This window comes from Typopeltis vanoorti, chromosome 8 (assembly GCF_054136105.1).
Source record: "Typopeltis vanoorti isolate ZY-2024b chromosome 8, IOZ_Tvanoo_1.0, whole genome shotgun sequence".
Taxonomy (NCBI): domain Eukaryota; kingdom Metazoa; phylum Arthropoda; class Arachnida; order Uropygi; family Thelyphonidae; genus Typopeltis; species Typopeltis vanoorti.
In genome coordinates this window covers 44,065,101-44,086,377 of record NC_143556.1, presented here as the reverse complement: position 1 = coordinate 44,086,377, position 21,277 = coordinate 44,065,101, and the positions used below count along the sequence as shown (strand labels likewise).

General features: G+C 34.7%; 1 protein-coding gene across 6 annotated transcripts in view; it reads right to left on the bottom strand.

Annotated features, from left to right (window-relative positions):
• Positions 1-21,277, bottom strand: part of LOC150103958 (F-box only protein 38-like) — a 251,812-nt gene that overhangs the window by 218,561 nt on the left and 11,974 nt on the right. For all 6 annotated transcript variants that reach the window (XM_090397198.1, XM_090397201.1, XM_090397200.1 and 3 more), the window contains exons 3-4: positions 18,763-18,919; positions 4,538-4,700 (exon numbers count right to left, since the gene is read on the bottom strand). In XM_090397198.1, the coding sequence (XP_090253324.1) occupies positions 4,538-4,700; positions 18,763-18,919 (320 nt within the window). The remainder of the gene's footprint in view (positions 1-4,537; positions 4,701-18,762; positions 18,920-21,277) is intronic.

The following is a 21,277-nucleotide window of genomic DNA, read 5'->3' as shown; positions in this document are numbered from 1 at the left end:
TTCTATACTGCTGTACGATGGTTATCAAAAGGAAATGTGGTCAATCGTTTTTTCGAGTTGAAAGAAGAAATCAGTGCAAGGGAAACATGAACTTGTGGCCTATTTTATTTGAAACTCCAAGGAAAGGAAACAACTATTATCGAATTTCAAGATAATCTCAGGGCATTTATATCCAAACTCCAGAACTGGCAAAGAAAAGTAAATCTAGGAAACATTGCCATGTTTGAGAAACTGTGCAGCATGGTAGACGAATCTGAAGTGAAATAAATGGCAATTTGAAAGAAGAGATTACTGGGTATCTCAATTCTCTTGAAAACGAACTCCAGTGTTAAGCTTAAGGGAGATGGTAAATCCCATATTATTCTAACGAACTCCAGTGTTATTTCCCCGAGCTGACAGAAGAAGCTGATGCACTGGTATGAAATCCGTTCTCTGCTTCCCTTGATGTCACCAGCATCCCCTATGAAGTACAAGATGAATGCTTGGATCTGCAGAACAATTCCGCGGCACGCAACTTATCTGATGAAAAACTGCTGACTCAATTCTGGTGTGCTATGTATCAGTCATATCCAAATGTCACCATGCTTGCGTTTTGAGTTTTACTCCCCTTTGTTTCTACATATCTCTGTGAGAGTGGATTTTCAATGCTTCTTCAATTGAAAACCAAAACAAGAAACAGAATAAATGTTGAGAATGACTTGAGGTTGGCATTAACGAAAATTCAATTGCAAATTTTTAAGCTTGTTAATGAGTTACAATTTCAATCATCGCATTAAATATGTCGTAAGTTAACATTATCTTGAATTAGATTATACTGAAAAATCTATTTTCGATGTGTTTTCATTTACCCTATTAAAAAGCCTATTTTTAATTTATCGGGGTCGCGGGTCACTTTGCTTCTATAAAATGGGTCACGACTCAAAAAAAGGTTGGGAACCGCTGGTTTAGTTTGATGACTGCACATTCCTAACAAGGATGAGGAATTAGTAAATTAGGAAAAAGTAAATAATAGGATATTTTATCATACAGAGTGCTCCAACTGATTACTTCAAATACAGTACACAACATTATATGAAAAAGAGAGGATCCCTAGGGGATTCCAGAAGATTCATACTAAAAACGAAGCATTTGTACATGAAAATCAGCAATCATTTCATGAGTATAGTCAGTTTAAACCTGTAATTATATATGCCAAATATGAAATTTCTGATATTCAACTGATCAAGTACATATAAGCTTTTGCTTCTGACAGATAATATTAAACAAATTGTCTTATTCACTTCTCAAGATTAGGTTGCTGGTTATAATTCTGATAAGGCCCAACAGATGAAATATCAAGTTAGTGAAATCTTAAAAACATATGCTGTAAATATAATCTTCAGCAGTACTATATTTTGGTGCTACCACTAAGCATAACAATGCACAGATGAGATAAAGTGTTGTAAAGCTCCATATAATATAAAAAATACAGATATCTTCAATATAACAGCACTTATTGCCAGCCTGGTTGGCCAAGTGGTTAGCGTATCTGCTCTCCAGCCAGAAGGCTGTGGATTTGAATCCCACCAGGGCATAAATGTTTGTGATTGTCTGCGAAAATACTAGTGGTGGTGGACAGTAGATGGCATTGGTAGATGATGCAGTTCACTGTAGTTGATGGATTGAGTGGTGGAGACAGAGAGTTGTAGAGTAGGTTCGATGAGTCTTTGGACTCCTTGGAGGTGTCAGGTGGTAATAATAATATTTATTCTGACTTTCATGTCAGAATAAATATTATTCATGAACTCTGACTATCTCATATTAAGATATAAAAGTTTAAACAAAGTTACATGAAATAATACACCGTATAAAAATTAAATTTATAAAAAAACAATCAATCAGAAGCTATATTATACTCAGCAAAAATTTATCCTGTTATTTTAATCCTGTACCCAAATGTAAACAAAAAATGTTTGCATAGACATATCTTTATGATCAGTCTACTTGTATATAAAAGCTGTTAACTTCACATCAATTGCCTCAGGATCTCATAACATAAAAAATGTTTTAGGAAGGATCACTACCCAGGCCACTTCTGACTTTTTAAGTCTCTTCAGTAGGAGATGATCCGGGAATATACCGAAGTTATATATTTTCTTTATACAAGTAGTAAAATAGTGTAATACCATATTAAGCTTGGGTAAAGGATTAAAACAAGAACAATTTCTTGTCAAGTATAATATAATTTCTCACCCAGTGGAAGAACTTTCCACAATTATCTCTCACCTAAAGTTTTTAATAATACTGTGATACACCATTTTACTACTACTTAATTTTATTTTATTTTTGAAAATATATGACTTCTACATTGAATTAACCTCAGTATCCTTACTGGGTATGACTCTTGGAAGAAACCTCAATAAAGGTTGAAACAAATCATTTTTGCATCATGGGACCCTGAGACAATTGATGGAAGCCAACAGCCTCCTATATACAAGTAGACTACTGGTGAAGATACTTCACACACAAACATTCTTTGCTTATGCTTGGGTAAATGATTAAAACAAGAATATAATTTCTAATGAAATATAATTTAAGTAGCTTAAAATAATTAAAATTTTTTTATAATTTAAAATTTTAAAAGAGAGATTCAAGAGATTCAACTGAATTAACCGTTCTTTGATTTGGCTGCATAATTTAAATCGCAGCACAGGAAAGATTCCACTGGATTAGAAAAAAATGTATGATAATCCCACTGCACCAGGATAATGAAAACTGATGTGGCTAACTATCAACCTATCAGTTTCTCTGGAGTGGCAGTGAAGATTTTGAAAAAGTATGTTATAGCTCACATACAGAAATGAGTTGACAGAGAAACCATACTTTGCAATGAACAGCATGGGTTTACTAAGGGAAGGTCATGTTTGAACAACTTGCTCACATTTTATAATAAAGTCACGGCTATATTAGACAAGGGATTCACTATGATACTTTTGGACTCTGCTAAAACTTTTGACAGGATTCAGCACAATAAAGCTGTTGCATTAACTGGAGGATATGGATTGAATTATAAATTACCATTTTTGATAAGAGAATGGCTGAGTAACTGATATCAAAAAGTTGCGTATGTGGGATATGGGTATGAGATTTAAGGTGACCAGTGGTATACCCTAGGGATGAGTCTTGGGTCCTCCTGTTATTCAATCTTTACATTATTGATATTGGGAAGAATTTAACAGGTGACATACAGCTATTTGCTGATGATGCAAATAGATGGGATAATCAGGAATGCAACTGCAGTACTTGCAGAATGATTTGAATAGGCTGGAATTGTGGGCATGAGAAAATGGTTCTCAATTCAATATAAATGTAAAATTATGCACCTTGGTGTAATAAGATACCCAATTGCATATTACATTGGCAGAATTATGCTAGAAGAAACTGATCAACAGAGGGATCTTAAAGTTTCAGTAGACAGGAAGTTCAAAGGTCATATAGCAAAAATTGCAAACACCAACTCAGAGGACAGCTGCAATGCTAAACAAACAGACATAAAAATAACAATGTAATTTTGCCTCTTTATAAGGCTTTGATACAACCTCATCTGGACATTGTGCACAGATCTGGTCTCTTAGTTTCTGAGATGATGATGCAGATACAGTGGAGAGGGTGCAAATGATAGAGATCTCCAAACTTCTGAAAGGGTCATACAGGATATCAGTTGATGGAATTTTTCATTTTATAGGAGGGAGGGGGGATGAGAGGCATCCATCGAAGTTGAGAAGGAATGCAGCCAAGAAAAGGGTAGGAGTCAAAGTTTCTCTCATATAGCAATGCATGACTGGAATGGCAATGCGTCTGGAGGGCTTCCGACATCTCCAACATCTCGTCTGGAGGGCTTCAATCTCCCTAGACATGTATGGACCACTTTAAATCGGATCAGAACAGCACATGGGAGATGTAAGCATCTCTTGCATAAATGGAACTGGTCCGATACTCCAAACTGTGAATGCGGAAGAGAGGGATTATCAATCACATTGTGCTTGAGTGCCCTATCTACTCATTCTCGGGTTCTAAAGAGGACTTTTTTAAACTGACCCCCAGAATCCCTGGAGTGGATCCGGGATTTAAGGACTAAGCTCTGACTCCTGATTCTTAATTTTGATCTAGTGTACCCCTTTTAATATGATTTTTACAATTGTTTTTATACTGTTTTATGTAATTTGTATGCTTTATTCTGAGACCTGTACATCATACGCTAAATAAAAATAAATAACTGGAATGGCTTGCCTTTGAAGAGTGTGAAATATATGTGTCCTCCCTCAATGAGTCCCTTACTTCCTGGAAGTCACTCATAATAATAATAATACTTTGTTACCCAGCAGGAAGGCTTTCTACATAATCAGAAAACATGACGTGTATAAAAATATCTTAAATACTACAAAACTTTCTAACTAAAATTTTATTTTATAAGTAGATATGTAAATTTTTTTATTAGCAGCAAATTATATTTCTAAATTTTCTGAAGAATTAAAAATCTTTTATCTACTATGCATACTTTACAGCCTGTGATAACAACAGTGTGAATCTTTCTAAAACCACCATTTTTCCAACTATCCTCCACAGCCCTTTGAATCAATCCTCCTAGAATTGGGACACGTACTAGTTCTAATCGTTCTAAAGATGGAGCAGCACTTAATGCCACAATAAGTGATAAATATCTACAATAAATAAATAAATATATATATATATATATAGGATAATGAATGTATTTGATTAAAAATAAATTTTAATCACATGATTACAATAACTGCTTAAAATAACTTTTAAGAGCTTCATGATGTTTATAAAAACATCTACAGATATGCAGCGTAAACAGAAAAGCACAACATAAAAACTAAATGACATTCACCATTCCAAAACCAGGAAATACCTATGAAATCTACCAGTTATTGTTTTAAAGTGATATATTATTAGTGTATAGGATGGCATTAGTAATTTTGAGACAAAACACAAATCATTTCATTCTAGTCAGCTGACAGCATAGTGCCTCTGCTCTCAAACCAATAAATTGTGGATTCAAATTCCACAATGGGCAAGGATGTTTGTGAATACCTTTAGTCAGTAGATGAATTGCCTCTAGCATTGGACTTAATTATGCATGATGAAGGAATCAATCAAGAGGGAGGAATCAACATGGCAGATACTAGCTTTCTTTAAGTTTTGCCACCAATGCAGGAGTGCTTTGGTCTCCATTCTATTTCCCTATCTCCTATGCATTCAACAAACAATGCAGTGTTCAAATATCATAACTACAAGATCATCGCTAAACACTGATCTCCATATTATCCTTTAATGGAGCCAGGATAAGCTAATTACTTTCAATGCCACCTGAACATAGTCCTGCCTTTTCTCTCACAAAAGCGTTCTCAGCTCACCTACCTTAACCTTCAGTAATACAAAAACCACCAGACTAGATAAAATCTCTCTCTCCCTGGACAGACATACATTTACCTCCAGGCTCTCCTAGCATAAACACATCACATCAGTGATGTGTTTATGCTAGGAGAGCCTGGAGGTAAATGTATGTGTTTCCTCAGCTTCAACAAAACAAGGAATTTTCTTCCAGTCAAGATGCTATTTTTCTCCTACCCAGATACTAACTTTATACAAATCCCAAATCCTTAGAATATTGTTCATAAGTTTGAAGTAGTGCACCTAAAACTTCCATAAAAATTCTGAATATAGTTCAGATAAGAGCAATTCAGCCCTTCCTCACAGATTCATTTCAACTTCTATCTTATAAGCACATTATTTCAGCTCTGTCTCTTCTACAGGGTATTTCCACAGTCACTGAAGTGAAGTGGTAAACGCCATTTCTCCGCTTTCTGGTGGATCTGTTACAACAAAAGCAAGTGCTGGCAGGTGTCCCTCTTCAGTATACACTGTACCTGCTTCTCCTATTCTCTCTTATTCCATTTAGTTTTGTCCTCCAAAACAGACTTCCTCATGAAGTGCTCCCAAATAACTACAGCCTCAAAATCTTCAAGAAAAATGTCAATAAACTTCTCCCCCTACACTCATCTGTTGCACCAACAAAGGCACTGATGTACTGCAGGTTCTTCTACCTTTCATGTATAGGATCGATAAAATCTTAGATTTCAGTAAAGAAAAAAAAAAAAGTCAAAATACAGTATGATGAAAAAAAAAAATACTAAATAACTACAACAATATATGTTATGGAGTAAAGGGGCTTCAAATTCACTACTGTTTTTTGTTCCACAATATCATGTATAATATGTGCTTTGTTTTTAAAACACTATATAAGAACCAAATGGTGTTGGTGGTTCATCCCTTCTAGTCGTTTTCTGACCGTTGGTAACTTTGTAGGCTTGCCCACAAAGTGTTCTTGGTAAGATATTTTACAGGGTAGTTCACCATTGCTCCCCCCCCCCATTTTATCCACCCTCGGGACCGGCTTATGGCTGGGGCGTATTCGTGACTGTAATCCATGTGTGTGTTCACAGGGCTCATTTGCCTGTTCTGAGGGACAAAAAACTCCCTGCCTCCATATGAGACCGGCTAAGTCACCTTCCATCAAAAGAGACCAGATCTTTCCAACCAAAAGGGTTCGTCTATACTGACTGAGCCACAGAGACTCTAAGAACCAAATACACTATATAAATAATTAAATGCTTACATTTGGCTAAATTTAAACCATCATCACCTGAGCACAAAATTACTACAAGTAACAATAAGTGAAAGCCATGGAAAGATAATATTAGATTCATCTGCAAGCATTTTGACATTCGTTGAAAGAGTGTAACTATCTGTGGTTATTAAATTCAAGTCCCTGATAATCATCAGTCATTTTCTATCCACTGCCGGATGAAGGCTTCCCCAAAGTCCTCCATTCTGACCTATCTTGAACTTTTTCTATGCCACTGAGTTCCAGCCATCTCTTTAATCTCCTCCTCCCATTAACTCTTTGATCTTCCTACAGCTCTCTTTCCATCTCTGGGATACCATTCAGATATCAACGTTGTCCATTTTTGAGTGTTATTTCTTGAAATATGACCTGACCATTGCCATTTGGATGTTTTAATGACTGTCATGTCTCCACTCTAGTCTGAGCTCTGACCAAAGTACTGCGATTTTTATCTTGAATGGCAATACCAAGCAGTGGTCTTTCCATTTTTTCCTAGGCAGTTCTGATATTTGTGGTTAATTTTTTAGTTTAAGTTGATGTTTCACTTCCATATGTCATGATCAGAAATATGTAACTGTTGAATATTTTTCTTTTAAGGCAGATTGGAATGTCCCCTTTGAGTGCTTCACAGTATTTTTAAAAGGATAGCCAAGTTGAATTTATATATAATTTCTTCTTCAGGATCTCCCTCTTGTTATATACCTTTTTTACTTCTATTACCTTTACTATATCCATATATATTTGTATGTTTCACTACTTACTCATACACAATTATTTCCCTTCTAGCTTCTGTAATAGTTTTCCAATAAATCTAGCAAATCAGCTATCAATCACCCTTCTATCCTTAAACTAAAATTCAGGCCGCTCTTAAGTTTAGTCACGTGTAATTCTTTCATTCATAAGGGCTTTGTCTAAGTATGGGACAAGGCCTTAAAATATAACCTCTGAGACAGTCCGGCTGTTAAATATTGACGAATTTATATTTTGCTGTGCCAGCCAATACATAGGATAGATGAGACTCTTATCCAAGGTGGCTCTCTCAGAGTATTACACAGTGATGAACTTTCTAACAACACTAATTCAACTAATCTCAATTCACTTTGTCTTTGCATGCAGTCATGGTCTGGAAAATCAAACTATGTTCATATATCCCTCCTGCTAGGTTCGATAATAATTTTATGAGTGGTTATTTGAATTCATAAGACAGGCTAGATTCAGGTGAATGCTATAAAACATATTTATTTAGGTTTAAAAGATATACATGAGAAGAATAAAGTACATGATTAACATAATCACTTTCCTAGTAAAATTCTGATATCATTACTAACACAAGAATACATGCTTAATAACTAGATCCACAGAGTTTTCTATAAACATACAAACTTCTGGCTTAATTTAACATTATCTTCAATCACTCTCTGATCACTACTCATATCTCACAATATGTCTCAGTTATCTCATACACAGATCCCTTCTAGGGAGACATTCTTCAAAACAGGGACAGGTCACTGTTAAATTGGGATAATCTTTAAAGTTCTCTACAGCATGGCTATACACAAATTAACCTATAGAATTCACTCAAATCTTTAATTGGAAGTGAGATACTTTAACATTCTATATTACCATCCCATGGAATGACTTTCTGTTCTATCATCAGCCTTGTCTGGACATCAAGGCACCTTTGTTCAGCGATTCTCCGGATCACTTACGACAACAGCACGGCCTGGTTCCCCGATTCGATAAGGCAATGTGCTGCTCTGGACTTTCTCTGGTAAGGTAGGCACACATCTGGGTTACCGGTCACTCGATATGGCTTAGCTACTCTTTATGAAGTGACAGCTAGCCTTGCCTTGCAAACATCGATAGGCCTCTCATGACTTCTACGGCCGACCAGGAATCTTCACATTGGCGGAGAACGCGAGCCAACGTCCACGAGCGCAGGAAACAGGAACCAAAAAGCCCCGTGTGTGTGTGTGGGGGGGAGCTTGACCCTTATATTCTTCCCTTTTTTTTTTTCTCAGAGATTCTCACGCTTAGCTACATTTTTTAACGCACGGCACTCATCCACGTGTGCGTGGCGTTCCCGCTTCGCTTTCCTTATAATTTCTCTTTCCCTTAGGCCATACGTTATACTGGACAGCTAAAGTGTGACCCTTGGACTTTAGCTTACACTCAACTTCTTTCATACAATACATAGAATGGGATACTCTAATTAAATTATAATCTTATATAAATTCCTTTATTTGACTCTGTACAAACGGGTTAAGTCTCACATTTCTTATGCTAAACATTTCTTCAGTTTTGCCTTAAAGTTATAATGTACATTTTTATTTCCTTGCCAAAGCACAACATTCTCTGCCTACAATTAAAGATAGTTGTTAATGAATAGAATTAATCTTTTGTCCCAATTTTTGATTATTCAGGACACAACACTCTGCTGGATCTTTTGTCCTAGGTAAATATAGGATATTATTATCAAATTCCTAACATGTACCCCTTGAAGGTACAAGGTTACATGAAAAATTTACATCATTACCAAATTCCTGATATATACTCTCTAGGGGGTGTCCAGGATATGATAGAACTACATGAAAAGTTACATCATCACTAACTTATCTACAATTTTCCTTCAAATCAGTCTGTTACCTGTCAAGACTCCAACATTATCAGATCACATATTATTATCTTCTAAGGCACTTTTTACTGTATCAATCCACCTATATCTTGGTCTTCCTCTGGGTCTTTTTCTTGCCAACCTGGCAGAGAACACTTGTTTTGCTAATCTTTCTCTTTCCTCTCCCATTCTGTTTAAGTAACCATATCACCTGAGATTAGCTCTGCTAATGCATTCCTGGATGCTGACGAAGTCAAGTTCTTTCTTAATATCCTCGTTTTTAATATGATATTACCATTGATGCCATCTGTTCATGCCCCTAATCTTTCTCAGGACTCTCGTATCTGAGGTCTCTAGTCTTTGGTCAAGTGTTTTTACTTGTTTTTACCCAGCTCTCGGCTCCAAAAGTTAAAATTGGCTTGAATACTGTCTCTTATACAGCTAATTTCTCTCTTATTCCACATAAATTTATTCAGTTGATTTCCTACCATAACACCTTTGTTGATTCTGTTGTCTATTTCCGTATTTAATTTACCATCTTCACTAAAAATCATGCCTAAGTAGCTGAACTGTTTTACTTGTTCTATAGGTTCTCAAATTCACAATGCAGTTGATATTTTCAATGTTTCTGCCTATTTTCATTGTCTTTTTAATGCTGACCTTCATACCATACCTATTACAACAGTTATTCAATTTAGGCAGGGAATCTTGCAGACTTGTGGCGAATTTATTTAGAAGTATAACATCATCCACATAAAGCAAAGCACTGAGATTAACATCTCCAATTTTAATATCACTTTCCTTCATAACGTGATCCATATAGATAATGAATAATAGAGGGGGATAACGTACATTCTTGTCTGACACCAAATTTAACATTAAACCACCTTCCTGTATTTCAATTCTAACTGGCTGACTTACAACTCAAATAAAGATAAGTATTGCTTGATATAATGCCCCATTGACACTATATAACCATAGCATTTCGAACAGCTTCTCTCTTGGCACTTTGTCATATGCCTTTTCCAGATCAACAAAACTTAAATACAGATCTTTGTTATATTCCCATGATTTCTCAACTATCTGTGTAAGAGAAAATCTGATCCTGACAACCTCTATTTGGCCTAAATCAAACTTGTTCTTCACCAAGCTTCTTTTCCACAGTCCTTGTCAACCACTTCTCAAGTATACTTTCTTAAATCTTACCAGGAACACTCAGTAGAGAAATACCTCTGTAATTCTCACATTGTTTTATTTCCCTTTTCATATATGCGTATTATGAGAGCTCTACTCCAATCATCTGGAATTCATCCCTCTGTCCAGGCCTTCTCAACTATGCAGTGCAGCCACTGTAAGATTTTTATACCTCCAAACTTGAGCATTTCTGGTCGAACATCATCTACTCCTGCTGCCTTTCCACATTTCAGGCTTTTGATGACTTTTTTCTACTTCAAGTATGGATACGTATTCCTGACTGCATGCCTGGTCAGTGTTTTTTACCACTGCGCTGTTATCACTGCTTGTTTCATTTAGCAATTTTTCGAAGAAATTACTCCATACTTCAAGGATATCTTTTTCACCTGTTCTAATTTCACCTTGATCATCTCTAATTCCTTTTACAGCACTCTTTCCTCCATCATTGAGCTTCTTCAACAACCTCCAGAATATCTTGCCACCTTCTTGATATTTATTTTCTATGTTCTTACCAAAGTCCTCCCATGAGTTTTGTTTAGCTTTCTTACATTTGTCTCTGTATTCTCTAAGAGCACAAGCTGACTTATTTGTCAGGAACTTTTGATATGCTTTCTTCTTTTCTTTCACTTCCTATGTCCATCATGGAGTTTTAATTTTTCTATCCTTACAGACAACCTCACCACATGCCTCTCTGGCTGAATCAATCAGTGTTTTCTTCAGTGCTTGCCACTGAATCTCAAGGTTTGGTTGCTGTTCTCAAACTCTTTCATTTTTTGTTCAATAATCTTTGTGTATTTTAGTCTTCTGTTCACATCTGAGAGCTACTCAACTTTTATTCGCTTTTAAACTTTCTTACATGTTATTCTTTTCAATATGAAATTCAATTTTATCCTGCTCAAGACTAAATGGTAATCACTTCCAATTTCAAATGCTCTGTGCACTCTGGTGTCCTGCACCAGGGAGAAAACATCGCTATCAACAATAACATAGTCAATGAGACTTTTCTTATTCCTTGTCTCTTCTCTCCATGTGAATTTGTGCACATTTTTATGTTGGAACATTGTGTTAGTAATAACCAGTCCATGTCCTGAGCAGAAATCCAACAAGTATTTGCCATTATTATTAGCTTTACTCTTTTCTCCAAATTTTCCCAAAATATTTTTGTATGTCTGACAATCATTTCCTACTCTGCTATTTAGATCCTCAACAACGACCAACTTTTCCTTTTTCATTGTGTCAGTTGCTTTCTGTAAAGCCTCAAAAAATTCCTCGACTTCTACCTTAGTAGAACCTTCTGTGGTACCATAGGCAAAAATAAGTCTCATTGTCCAGTTTCCCATTCTAATATTTGCCCACATCACTCTACTTTGAGACAGCCTGCCATTCAAGAAGATTAGCCTCGTATTTAGTGTTGAATACTATGGCTATTCCTTCATTTCCTTGATTGTCATCGCCTGAATATAACAGTTTGTATTTATTGCTCAGGAAAATCTGACCGGTTTTTGCCTTTTTTGTTTTAGTCAAGATTAAGTCGATCGCATACTTATCCAATTCCTCAGCTAGCTCCATTTTTTTGCCATTCAGGCTTCTTATGTTGATAGTACCAATCTTGAACTGTGATGATGTTGATTTGGGGTGGGTTATAGGATTTGTTCCAGTTTCCTATCTACAATTTCCCTCCAAATCAATCTGTCAAGACTTCAACATTATCAGATCTTATATTTTGTCTTCGAAGGAAATTTTTACTTTTTTACCATATCAATCCACCCATATCTTGGTCTTCCTCTGGGTCGTTTTCCTGCCAACCTGGCAGAGAACACTTGCTTTGCTAATCTTTTCTCGCCCATTCTGTTTAAGCGACCATACCACCTGAGATTAGCTCTGCTAATGCATTCCTGGATGCTAACAATGTCAAGTTCTTATCTAATATCCTCATTTTTAATATGATTTGCCATTGATGCCATCTGTTTATGCCTCTAATCTTTCTCAGGACTCTCATATCTGCAGTCTCTAGTCTTTGGTCAAGTGTTTTACTTCTAACCCAGCTCTCGGATCCATAAGTTAAAATTGGTTTGAACACTGTCTTGTATACAGCTAATTTAGTGTTTTGACTAATTTCTCTCTTGTTCCATATAAATTTATTTAATTGACTTCCTACCATACCAGCTTTGTTGATTCTGTTGTCTATTTCCATATTTAATTTACCATCTTTACTTAAAAATAAAATTGTGCCTAGGATATTAAATATGATATTATTATATTAATTTTCCACTATTCTATATTCCTCTTTTCCTCTTTTCTCTATTCTATAGAGAAAAGGAATGTCAGATCTCCTTAGAGAATTACTTACTACAAAAGAGTTACTATTTACAGTAAATAATTATTTACTGCATTTATTTATAGCAAATATTTTATTATTTTTATAATTGCATCTCATTCTTTAGAATATACAATAAATTGATCCTTGAAACCAATGCACACCAGCACAGATACGAATATGAACCATTCTAACTAAATAAAATGAAATGTTACATAATACTTTGTTTTTTATACTCCACAACCAACTTTAAGTACATGTTAATATATTTTCACAGTATTGATTATAACACAGAATGATAAGAAAATAATCAATATTTATTAACTTAGCTGATATTTCGATGGTATTATATCCAGCATCTTCAGAGCACAAGAACAGTTTGCACATGAAACAAGAACAATTTGGTATAACAGTGGGATGAGACTAAAAAAAAAATTGTAACAGGCAATATAATGCACTATCTATTTTGGAAAAAGAGAGAAAACAAGTATTTTAGATCTTAAAATGGCTGTCTCCCAGAATTTTGGTAAATTTATACAGCCATATTTTTTGAGGTTTAGAGTATGCTTTAAAGCTACTGTTGACTCTCTGACTTATGACTCTGTGTAGCACTTTTGTTTTCTTCCATTTGATCCTGTGTGAAGGGGTATTCAAGGCATGGTCTGCTAGAACCAAACTGCCATAACGATAGTACTGGAAGTATTTTTTTATGTTCATCAAGGTGGATGTCAACAGTTCTTTCTGTCTATCTATTCTCACTGTCTCCCACAATGAGTCCAAAGACTCGTTGTGGGAGACCCAATCTATCCACACAATCTACCATACCCCTTCTTGAAATCATTGACAGACAAAGCACTTACAACTGACTCTGGTAACTCATTCCTCATTCACCACTCGCCAAGCAAAAAATCTAGTACTCACACCCTTTACTAACCACACCTTTATACAACTTCTAGGGATGACCACTTGTTCTGGTCCCTTTAGCCAAGTGCTGAAACATTTTCCTTGCATCTATCCTATAAAACCATTTAAGCAGCTTAAATGTTTCTATCATATCCCCTCTTTTTCTCCTATCAACAAACTTCTGCAATTCCCACACCTTCACTCTATCCTCATAGGGAACATTCCATAGACCACTCACCATCTTGGTCACTTGCCTCTGAATCCTCTCCACTGCTTCCTCATCCCCAAGAAACCCAGGGGACCAGATTTGAGCACAGTAATTTAAGGATAGCTCTCTGGATATTGTAGTTAATTCTTTTTGTAAGTCATCTTGGTCTGTTGTGTAATGTATTATATATATCAAATTACCCCAAAATCGAAAACTTGGTACAGATATGTTGATGACATCTTTATCATTTGGAATCATACAAAAGAAGAACTAATGGATTATCTCAACCAAATCAGTAGTTTCCACCACACCATAAAATTCACATTAGAAATTGAAAAAGATGAAAAACTTCCATTTCTAGACATCCTAATAAAAAAACAAACCAATAACAGCATCAACCTGTCTGTGTATAGAAAACCTACGAATACTGATTGGTAGGATGTTACCTCCATTTCAACTCGTCACATCATATATCCCAGAAAATTAGTATTATCAATATGCTTAAGAAAAGAGCTATACATTACGCAACAGACCAAGATGACTTACAAAAAGAATTAACTACAATATCCAGAGAGCTATCCTTAAATGGTTATCCTAAAAGACTCTGCAACAATATCCTCTTTTCGGATATACACAAAGACAACGTGATGACACCCAATACATCAGTACTATAACTATTCCATTTGTCAGCAGTATTTCCAAAAAATTGGCTATCCTTCTAAAACCACACAATATTTGAGTAGCATTCAAGCCAGTCAATACTATTCGGAAATTTTTAAGATCACCGAAAGACCCTCATCCATTCTACAAGTACTCTGGAGTATATAATATACCTTGCTCCTGTGGTGTTAGTTACGTTGGTCAGACCTCTAGAAGCTTCAAAATGAGACAGAAAGAACACATAGGATATGTCAGAAACAACAGACAAGATATTTCAGGCCTTTCTTGCCACTTTGCCTCTACCAACCATCTCATTGAGTGGGATAAGAGTCATATGCCCTATATAGAAGAGAACTACCATTCCAGAACCTTCAAGGGGGTTGCTACGGTTGCCCATTCAACAGGAAACCTAAATAAGAATCAAGTTCTAATTCTACCAGAAATTTGGAAAGCTTTAATCAGATCACTAAACATCAAAGAAATGAACTTTCATGCCAATTACATTATGTCTTGTAACAAATAAATCATGTTCCTGAGACACGCACATTGTCTCGCACAATACTAATTATGTATGAATTAGAACTGTCAGTTAAAACCTAGTCTGTTACCTTCATATAGCTTACCAATTGTATCCCCTGAAGATGCCGATAGCAAAAATCGGAGAAACATGTAGGACGATAAATTAAAATCCACTTGACTAACATTCAAAAAAAGTGTTTTAGTTATTATACAAGTGGTCAAGGAAGAAAATCACTATGATACCCATTAATTTGTGCCCATACTGACAGCCTATTTAAATCTTCCTGCAAGCTCTCCACATTCTCTTAACTATTACTGTACCTAATTTTGAATCATCATCATCAGCAAACAACCTATTTCCTTTCAGATTATTTCCTACATCATTTATATACAAATTAAACAGCAGTGGTCCCACCACTAAACCTTGTGGCACAAGGTTTAGTGGTGGGACCGCTAAGGTGACTAGTGACTAGCCACTAGTCACCTGTTTTCGCCTCGATTCTGCCCCTTCATATACCACTTTTTGATATCTGTCCAGCAACCACCCTCTTATCAGCTTAACTAGTGTCATATCCATCCTCATTTGTTCTAATTTGCATAACAGAGTTCAATGTGGTATTCTGTCAAATGCCTATGCAAAACCCAGTAAAATCATCATATAGCAATTTTCTTTATCCAAATCAACTGTTACTCTATTATAAAAAGTTAGTAAGTTATTAAGACATGACTGACCCTTCACAAAGCCATGTTGTCCCCTCATACAGTATCATATTTTTATCTACCCATTATTGAATTCTCTTTTTTACCAATTTTCTAGTACTTTTACCATCACACTTGAGATACTGATTGGTCTATAATCTGCTACTGCAGTCTTAGAATCTCCCTTATCCAAAGGAATTATTTTACACTCTTTCCATCGTATGATATCCTAAAAAGCACTAATTCACAGAGCCAGAGCTATGTTCCAATAACAATGCTCTCACCGCTGAACTCACTCACTTGCATGATATTTTCTTAGCCAATGGCTATAATCTCCATTCTCCAGAAATTCCCTACATTGCCTATCAAGCAAGACTACAACAAAACTGTTACCATCCCATACAATGGCACATCTGAAAAGATATTTAGAGTGCTTAACCTGGGCGTTAGTAAGGTGGGGAGTCACAGACCCCAAACATATAGAAAGAAATAACTGTAACACCACCACCTTACTAACACCAGGTTAATAAATATCAGCTATGTACCATATTTAAAACCATATGTCAAATCAGCAACTCTCATCCATTTACCTAAGGACAAACTCTTTTCTTTTTCACATCCAGGAGTTTATGAAGTGCCCTTTTCTTGTGACATGGTTTACTATGGACAGACAGGAAGAATTGTTGATGTCTGCCTTGGTGAACATAAAAAATACATCCAGCACTATCGTTATAGCAAGTTGAGTCTAGCAGACCATGCCTTGGACACTCCTTCACACAGAATCAAATGGAAGAAAACAAAACGTGCTACACGTAAGTCATTATAAGTCAGAGAGAATGTTATGGAGTCAACAGCAGCTTTAAAACATACTCCAAACCTCAACAAAATGACTATAAATTTACCAAAAAGCTGGGAGACAGCCATTTTAAGATCTAATTAATGCTTATTTTCTCTCTTTTTCCAACACAGATGGTGCCTAATTAGGATTTTGTCTCCTTGTGTTGTCCGTTACAATTTTGTTTTTAAACTAGTCCCACTGACTGTTATCCCAAATTGTTGTTTAGTGTATAGACTGTTCTTGTGCTCTAAAGATGCTATATAATACCAGCTAATAAGTTAATAAATATTAATTACTTTCTTATTCTGTGTTGTAATCAATACCGTGAAAATAAATGAACAAAGTTAGAGCAATCAAATTACAAATACAACAAAGTATATCAATATGTTTTTTCAATTACTTAGTCTTTTTTAGAGTTTCTAAAATAGCTAACATTGAGATTGAATCAAATATCTTTTCAAAATCAATGAAGGCCAGACACAATAGTTCTTGATATATTACTCCCTGTGTCCAGGTGATGTGGAAGTTCAATAAGAATTCTTGAGGTGAGTGACCAAAATAGTTACCGAGTTGTGGAGTGCTCCTTATGACAGGCTGAACATTTGTAAATATCATATCATATATTTAGATGAATAAATAACATCAAGGCATCTTCAAAATTTAGCAGTCTAATCTTATCATACACTTAGGAAGGGAAGTAATTTCATTGCTCCATTGCTGACACTTTCTACCTCTGTTCTTGAATGAATGTATCTGCCAGTAAACTGGTACTTCCACATCAAATTCACCAATGAAAGTGAATCCAATAACCAACTAACCATTTTGGATACTTTAATAATTCATAATCCCACAGGTCATGTTGAATTTTCAGTTTATCAGAACAAACGTTTACTAGCATATACATTCACTCATCCTCTCACCATCATTCATCACAGAAAATGGGTATTATCAAGCGTCTTGTACACAGAGCTCAAATGAACTGTTCTTCTGATTCTTGTTATTAGAGGAATGGAATAACATTAAAGGCAATCTAATATGTAATTAATAATTATTTTAAAATAATTTTTTATCTATGCAACTTTTTGCAATTGTTTCTTTGAACTCTAATAGTGTAATCATATACTTCAACTGCAACTGAGACATTATTATTATTATTATTATTATTATTCAGGCCTCCAAGGAGTCAAAAGACTCATCGAGGGAGGTCCTTCCTAAGACATAAAGTCTGTCAAGCATATGCATGATTTATGACTCATTACTGTGACTCATGTTTTGAATGTAGTTAATAGTCAGTCTTCCTGATGATGTCCATATAACATAGGATGAAATATATTGGAGTGTTTGAATAAAATTTTATATAATTTTTGTAGCAGGTGTAAGCAGTGAAAGTTATTTAAACAGGCCAATAAATGTTTTTATAAAAGCTTGCAACCCTGTTATTATTGGTTCCAAGTATTTGAAGATAATCTCTGAAACTTCACTACAGTGCAAGTTTGGTGCAAGTAATTCAAAAACTGAAGAGGACACATTCAGGTTTATTGATTTGAAACATTATTTTAAATAATTGTAGAGGATGTTCCAAATGTTTTTTTGCTGGTAATAAAAGAGATGATGAAAACAACTAGCTAATAAATACTTAAACATTGGAATCATAGTGCATTTCTAGACATTCTGAGGTCAAAATCATTATTTCAACTTTGAAGCATGTTATATTTTGACTTTGTAACTGTATTCTACCATTACTGAAAGAGATGATTTGCAGATATTTCATGATTATCAATCAGCATTCATAAGCCATTTTATACACTTTGGTAGGTGGCAATTACTAGATTTGTTATATATTGTCATGCTAATCATGATGAAATTTATGACAGCCTGAATTAAGAACTCATAGATGTACAAATGATGATCACAAAATAACTTAAAATGTTTTATTGAAACTACAATGTCACTGTGACTCAATCTAAACAGTGATATGACAACATCCACATTGAAATCAAGAAAAAAAATGAATAAACAGTTCTCTTTTTACTTAAACAATACCAATAAAAAATAATAACAAAATTGAATTAAGAATTCAAGCAAGTTGAAGTGTTTTTCAAGCTACACATAATCATCCTACCTAAGTGCTACTGGTGGACCCATGCAGTGTCTCATAACAAACGTTTTCAGATTTGGTGCCATAAATACACGAAAAGGATGTGGCCTTGTGAAACGTACCCATTGCAAATATAGATGTTTCAAATCAGGCATGATAGTTAAATCAGGAACTTCAACCCCTAAGAATATTTAAATCATATTTGTTATTTTGCATGAAAAAGAATTTTAAAAGCTTATTAAGGAACCATTTTTATTGTCAATAAAATAACAAATTACAATTAAAGTTATGTTCTTTTGAAGATTAATAATAAAACATCTGTGAAAATCTTTATAGGCATTTACTCCAGGTAGCACCTGTACCATTCACTGTTGTGTTTTGTGAACTGTACCACATTATTATTAATGCAATATTAATTCAGAAAGTATCACTAAAAAATACACGTACTAACCACAGTGATAAGTTTTAATACGTAAATATTTCATCAAATAAATCTTGGGACATCCTCAGTACAGTAATTCAAGCCATACTAGGAATAACATACAGTTAGGGCGCATGATTACAATGGAATCTTAATATGCATGCAGCAATGTGTTATAGAAGTAAATTAAAATATAACTGAAAAAATAAAATAAAATAAAATAAAAATAAATGACAACATATATAAAGACACTATTTCCCACCGTTTTGTATGACAATTTCCCATACTTTAGGAATAGTAAGAACGTAGTTGAGGTTTAAATTTGGTTTGTGTAGTAGGGCTTCAGCACTTTCTTTATATAAATGTTCATGTTTATATAAAGATCTATGTAAAAGTTTTGACTTTTCCCATGAGATTCCATGCTCCTGCAATTTGTTTTACTTTGGACAGACAGGTAGATCTGTTCAGAAATGCATCTCAGAACATCAAGACCACATTCATCTTTTCAAACCACAGAAATCTGGTCTTTATCAACATGGAGTTGAAAACCCAAACCATATGATCTATTGGGAAAAGTCGAAACTTTTACATAGATCTTTATATAAACATGAACGTTTATATAAAAGAAAGTGCTGAAGCCCTACTACACAGACCAAATTTAAACTGCAACGACGTTCTTACTATTCCTAAAGTATCGGAAATTGTCATACAAAATTGTGTAAAATAGTCTCTTTATATATGTTGTTATTTATTTTTATTTATTTATTTATTTTTTTTTTCAGTTATATTTTAATTTACTTCTATAACACGTTACTGCATGCATATTGAGATTCCATTGTAATCATGCACCCTAACTGTATGTTATTCCTAGTATTGTTTGAATTACTGTACTGAGGATGTCCCAAGATACTTGGGATGAAATATTTACATATTAAAACTTATCACTGTGGTTAGTATTGATGAATTCACCACAGGTTTCATTATATATAAACGTCTTATTCCTTCACGGGAAACTGACAGTACAGAAGACCAACTTACTGGGCAAACTTCAATTAAAATAGGATAAGCTACGTGCTAGAATCTCTTTTTTAAAAAAGTGCAGACGTGATAAACTCATTCCAACTTTTGCAAAACTAAAACAAGTCATCAAATCTCCAGGTGCCCATAAAATATATCAGAAAGCAAGCCATTCCTTACTACTTAATCAGTTACGAGTTTCTAAGCATGAATTGGCAACAAATAATTTAAAAATTAGAACTAGAAGCAGAATTATCAAATACGTTAAATCAAGATCTGTTACAATTGATTATAAGTGTCTTGAAAAATTCGGGGATAAAAGTTTTTGATAAAAGTTTTTGATAAAAGCAATATTAATCTACATAATAAATACCTTAACTTGTTAAATCGATCTAAGAAGATCACTAACAAATTACCGAAGGAAAAATGGGTAATCAACTTATCTAACTGTCCACTAATAACAGATGAATTAAATGTTCTGGCAAGAGGTAAAAATTTGCGATTTCACCTAAATGTTTCCGATATTTAGATTTCATACATAACACAGAGAGAAACTTCGGCCATCTTTCCAATATTGAAGCCAACAGACTTCGTTTCGAGGTTGCAAAAATAATCTATGATACCAAACCTTCTGACTTAAATATTCCACCATCAGAATTGAAAGCTCTTTAAAATGTAATAAAAACAACCAGAGCTGACAAAGGAAATACCACTGTGGTTCTTGATACCAATTCATATGATCGAAAAATGAATTTACTACTGCGAGATCATAATACTTATGCCAAACTGGATTATGATCCTACAAAATGTCAACTCAGGAAATTAAATAAGTTACTTGATGAAACCTCCTCCTTAGATGAAGAAACAACTAAAAAACTCAAGACATACCATGCTAGACCTCCCAGAATTTATGGCTTACCTAAGCTTCACAAGGTTAATGTTCCACTCAGACCCATCATAGATTCTATTAGCAGCCCGACTTACAAGTTATCAAGATTCTTATCTAACCTTCTCCGTCCTCACATAGGCACTCAACCTCTTCAATCAAAAATTCCACAGAGTTTCATGCAAAAATAAAAGACATTCAACTGTTAAAAACTG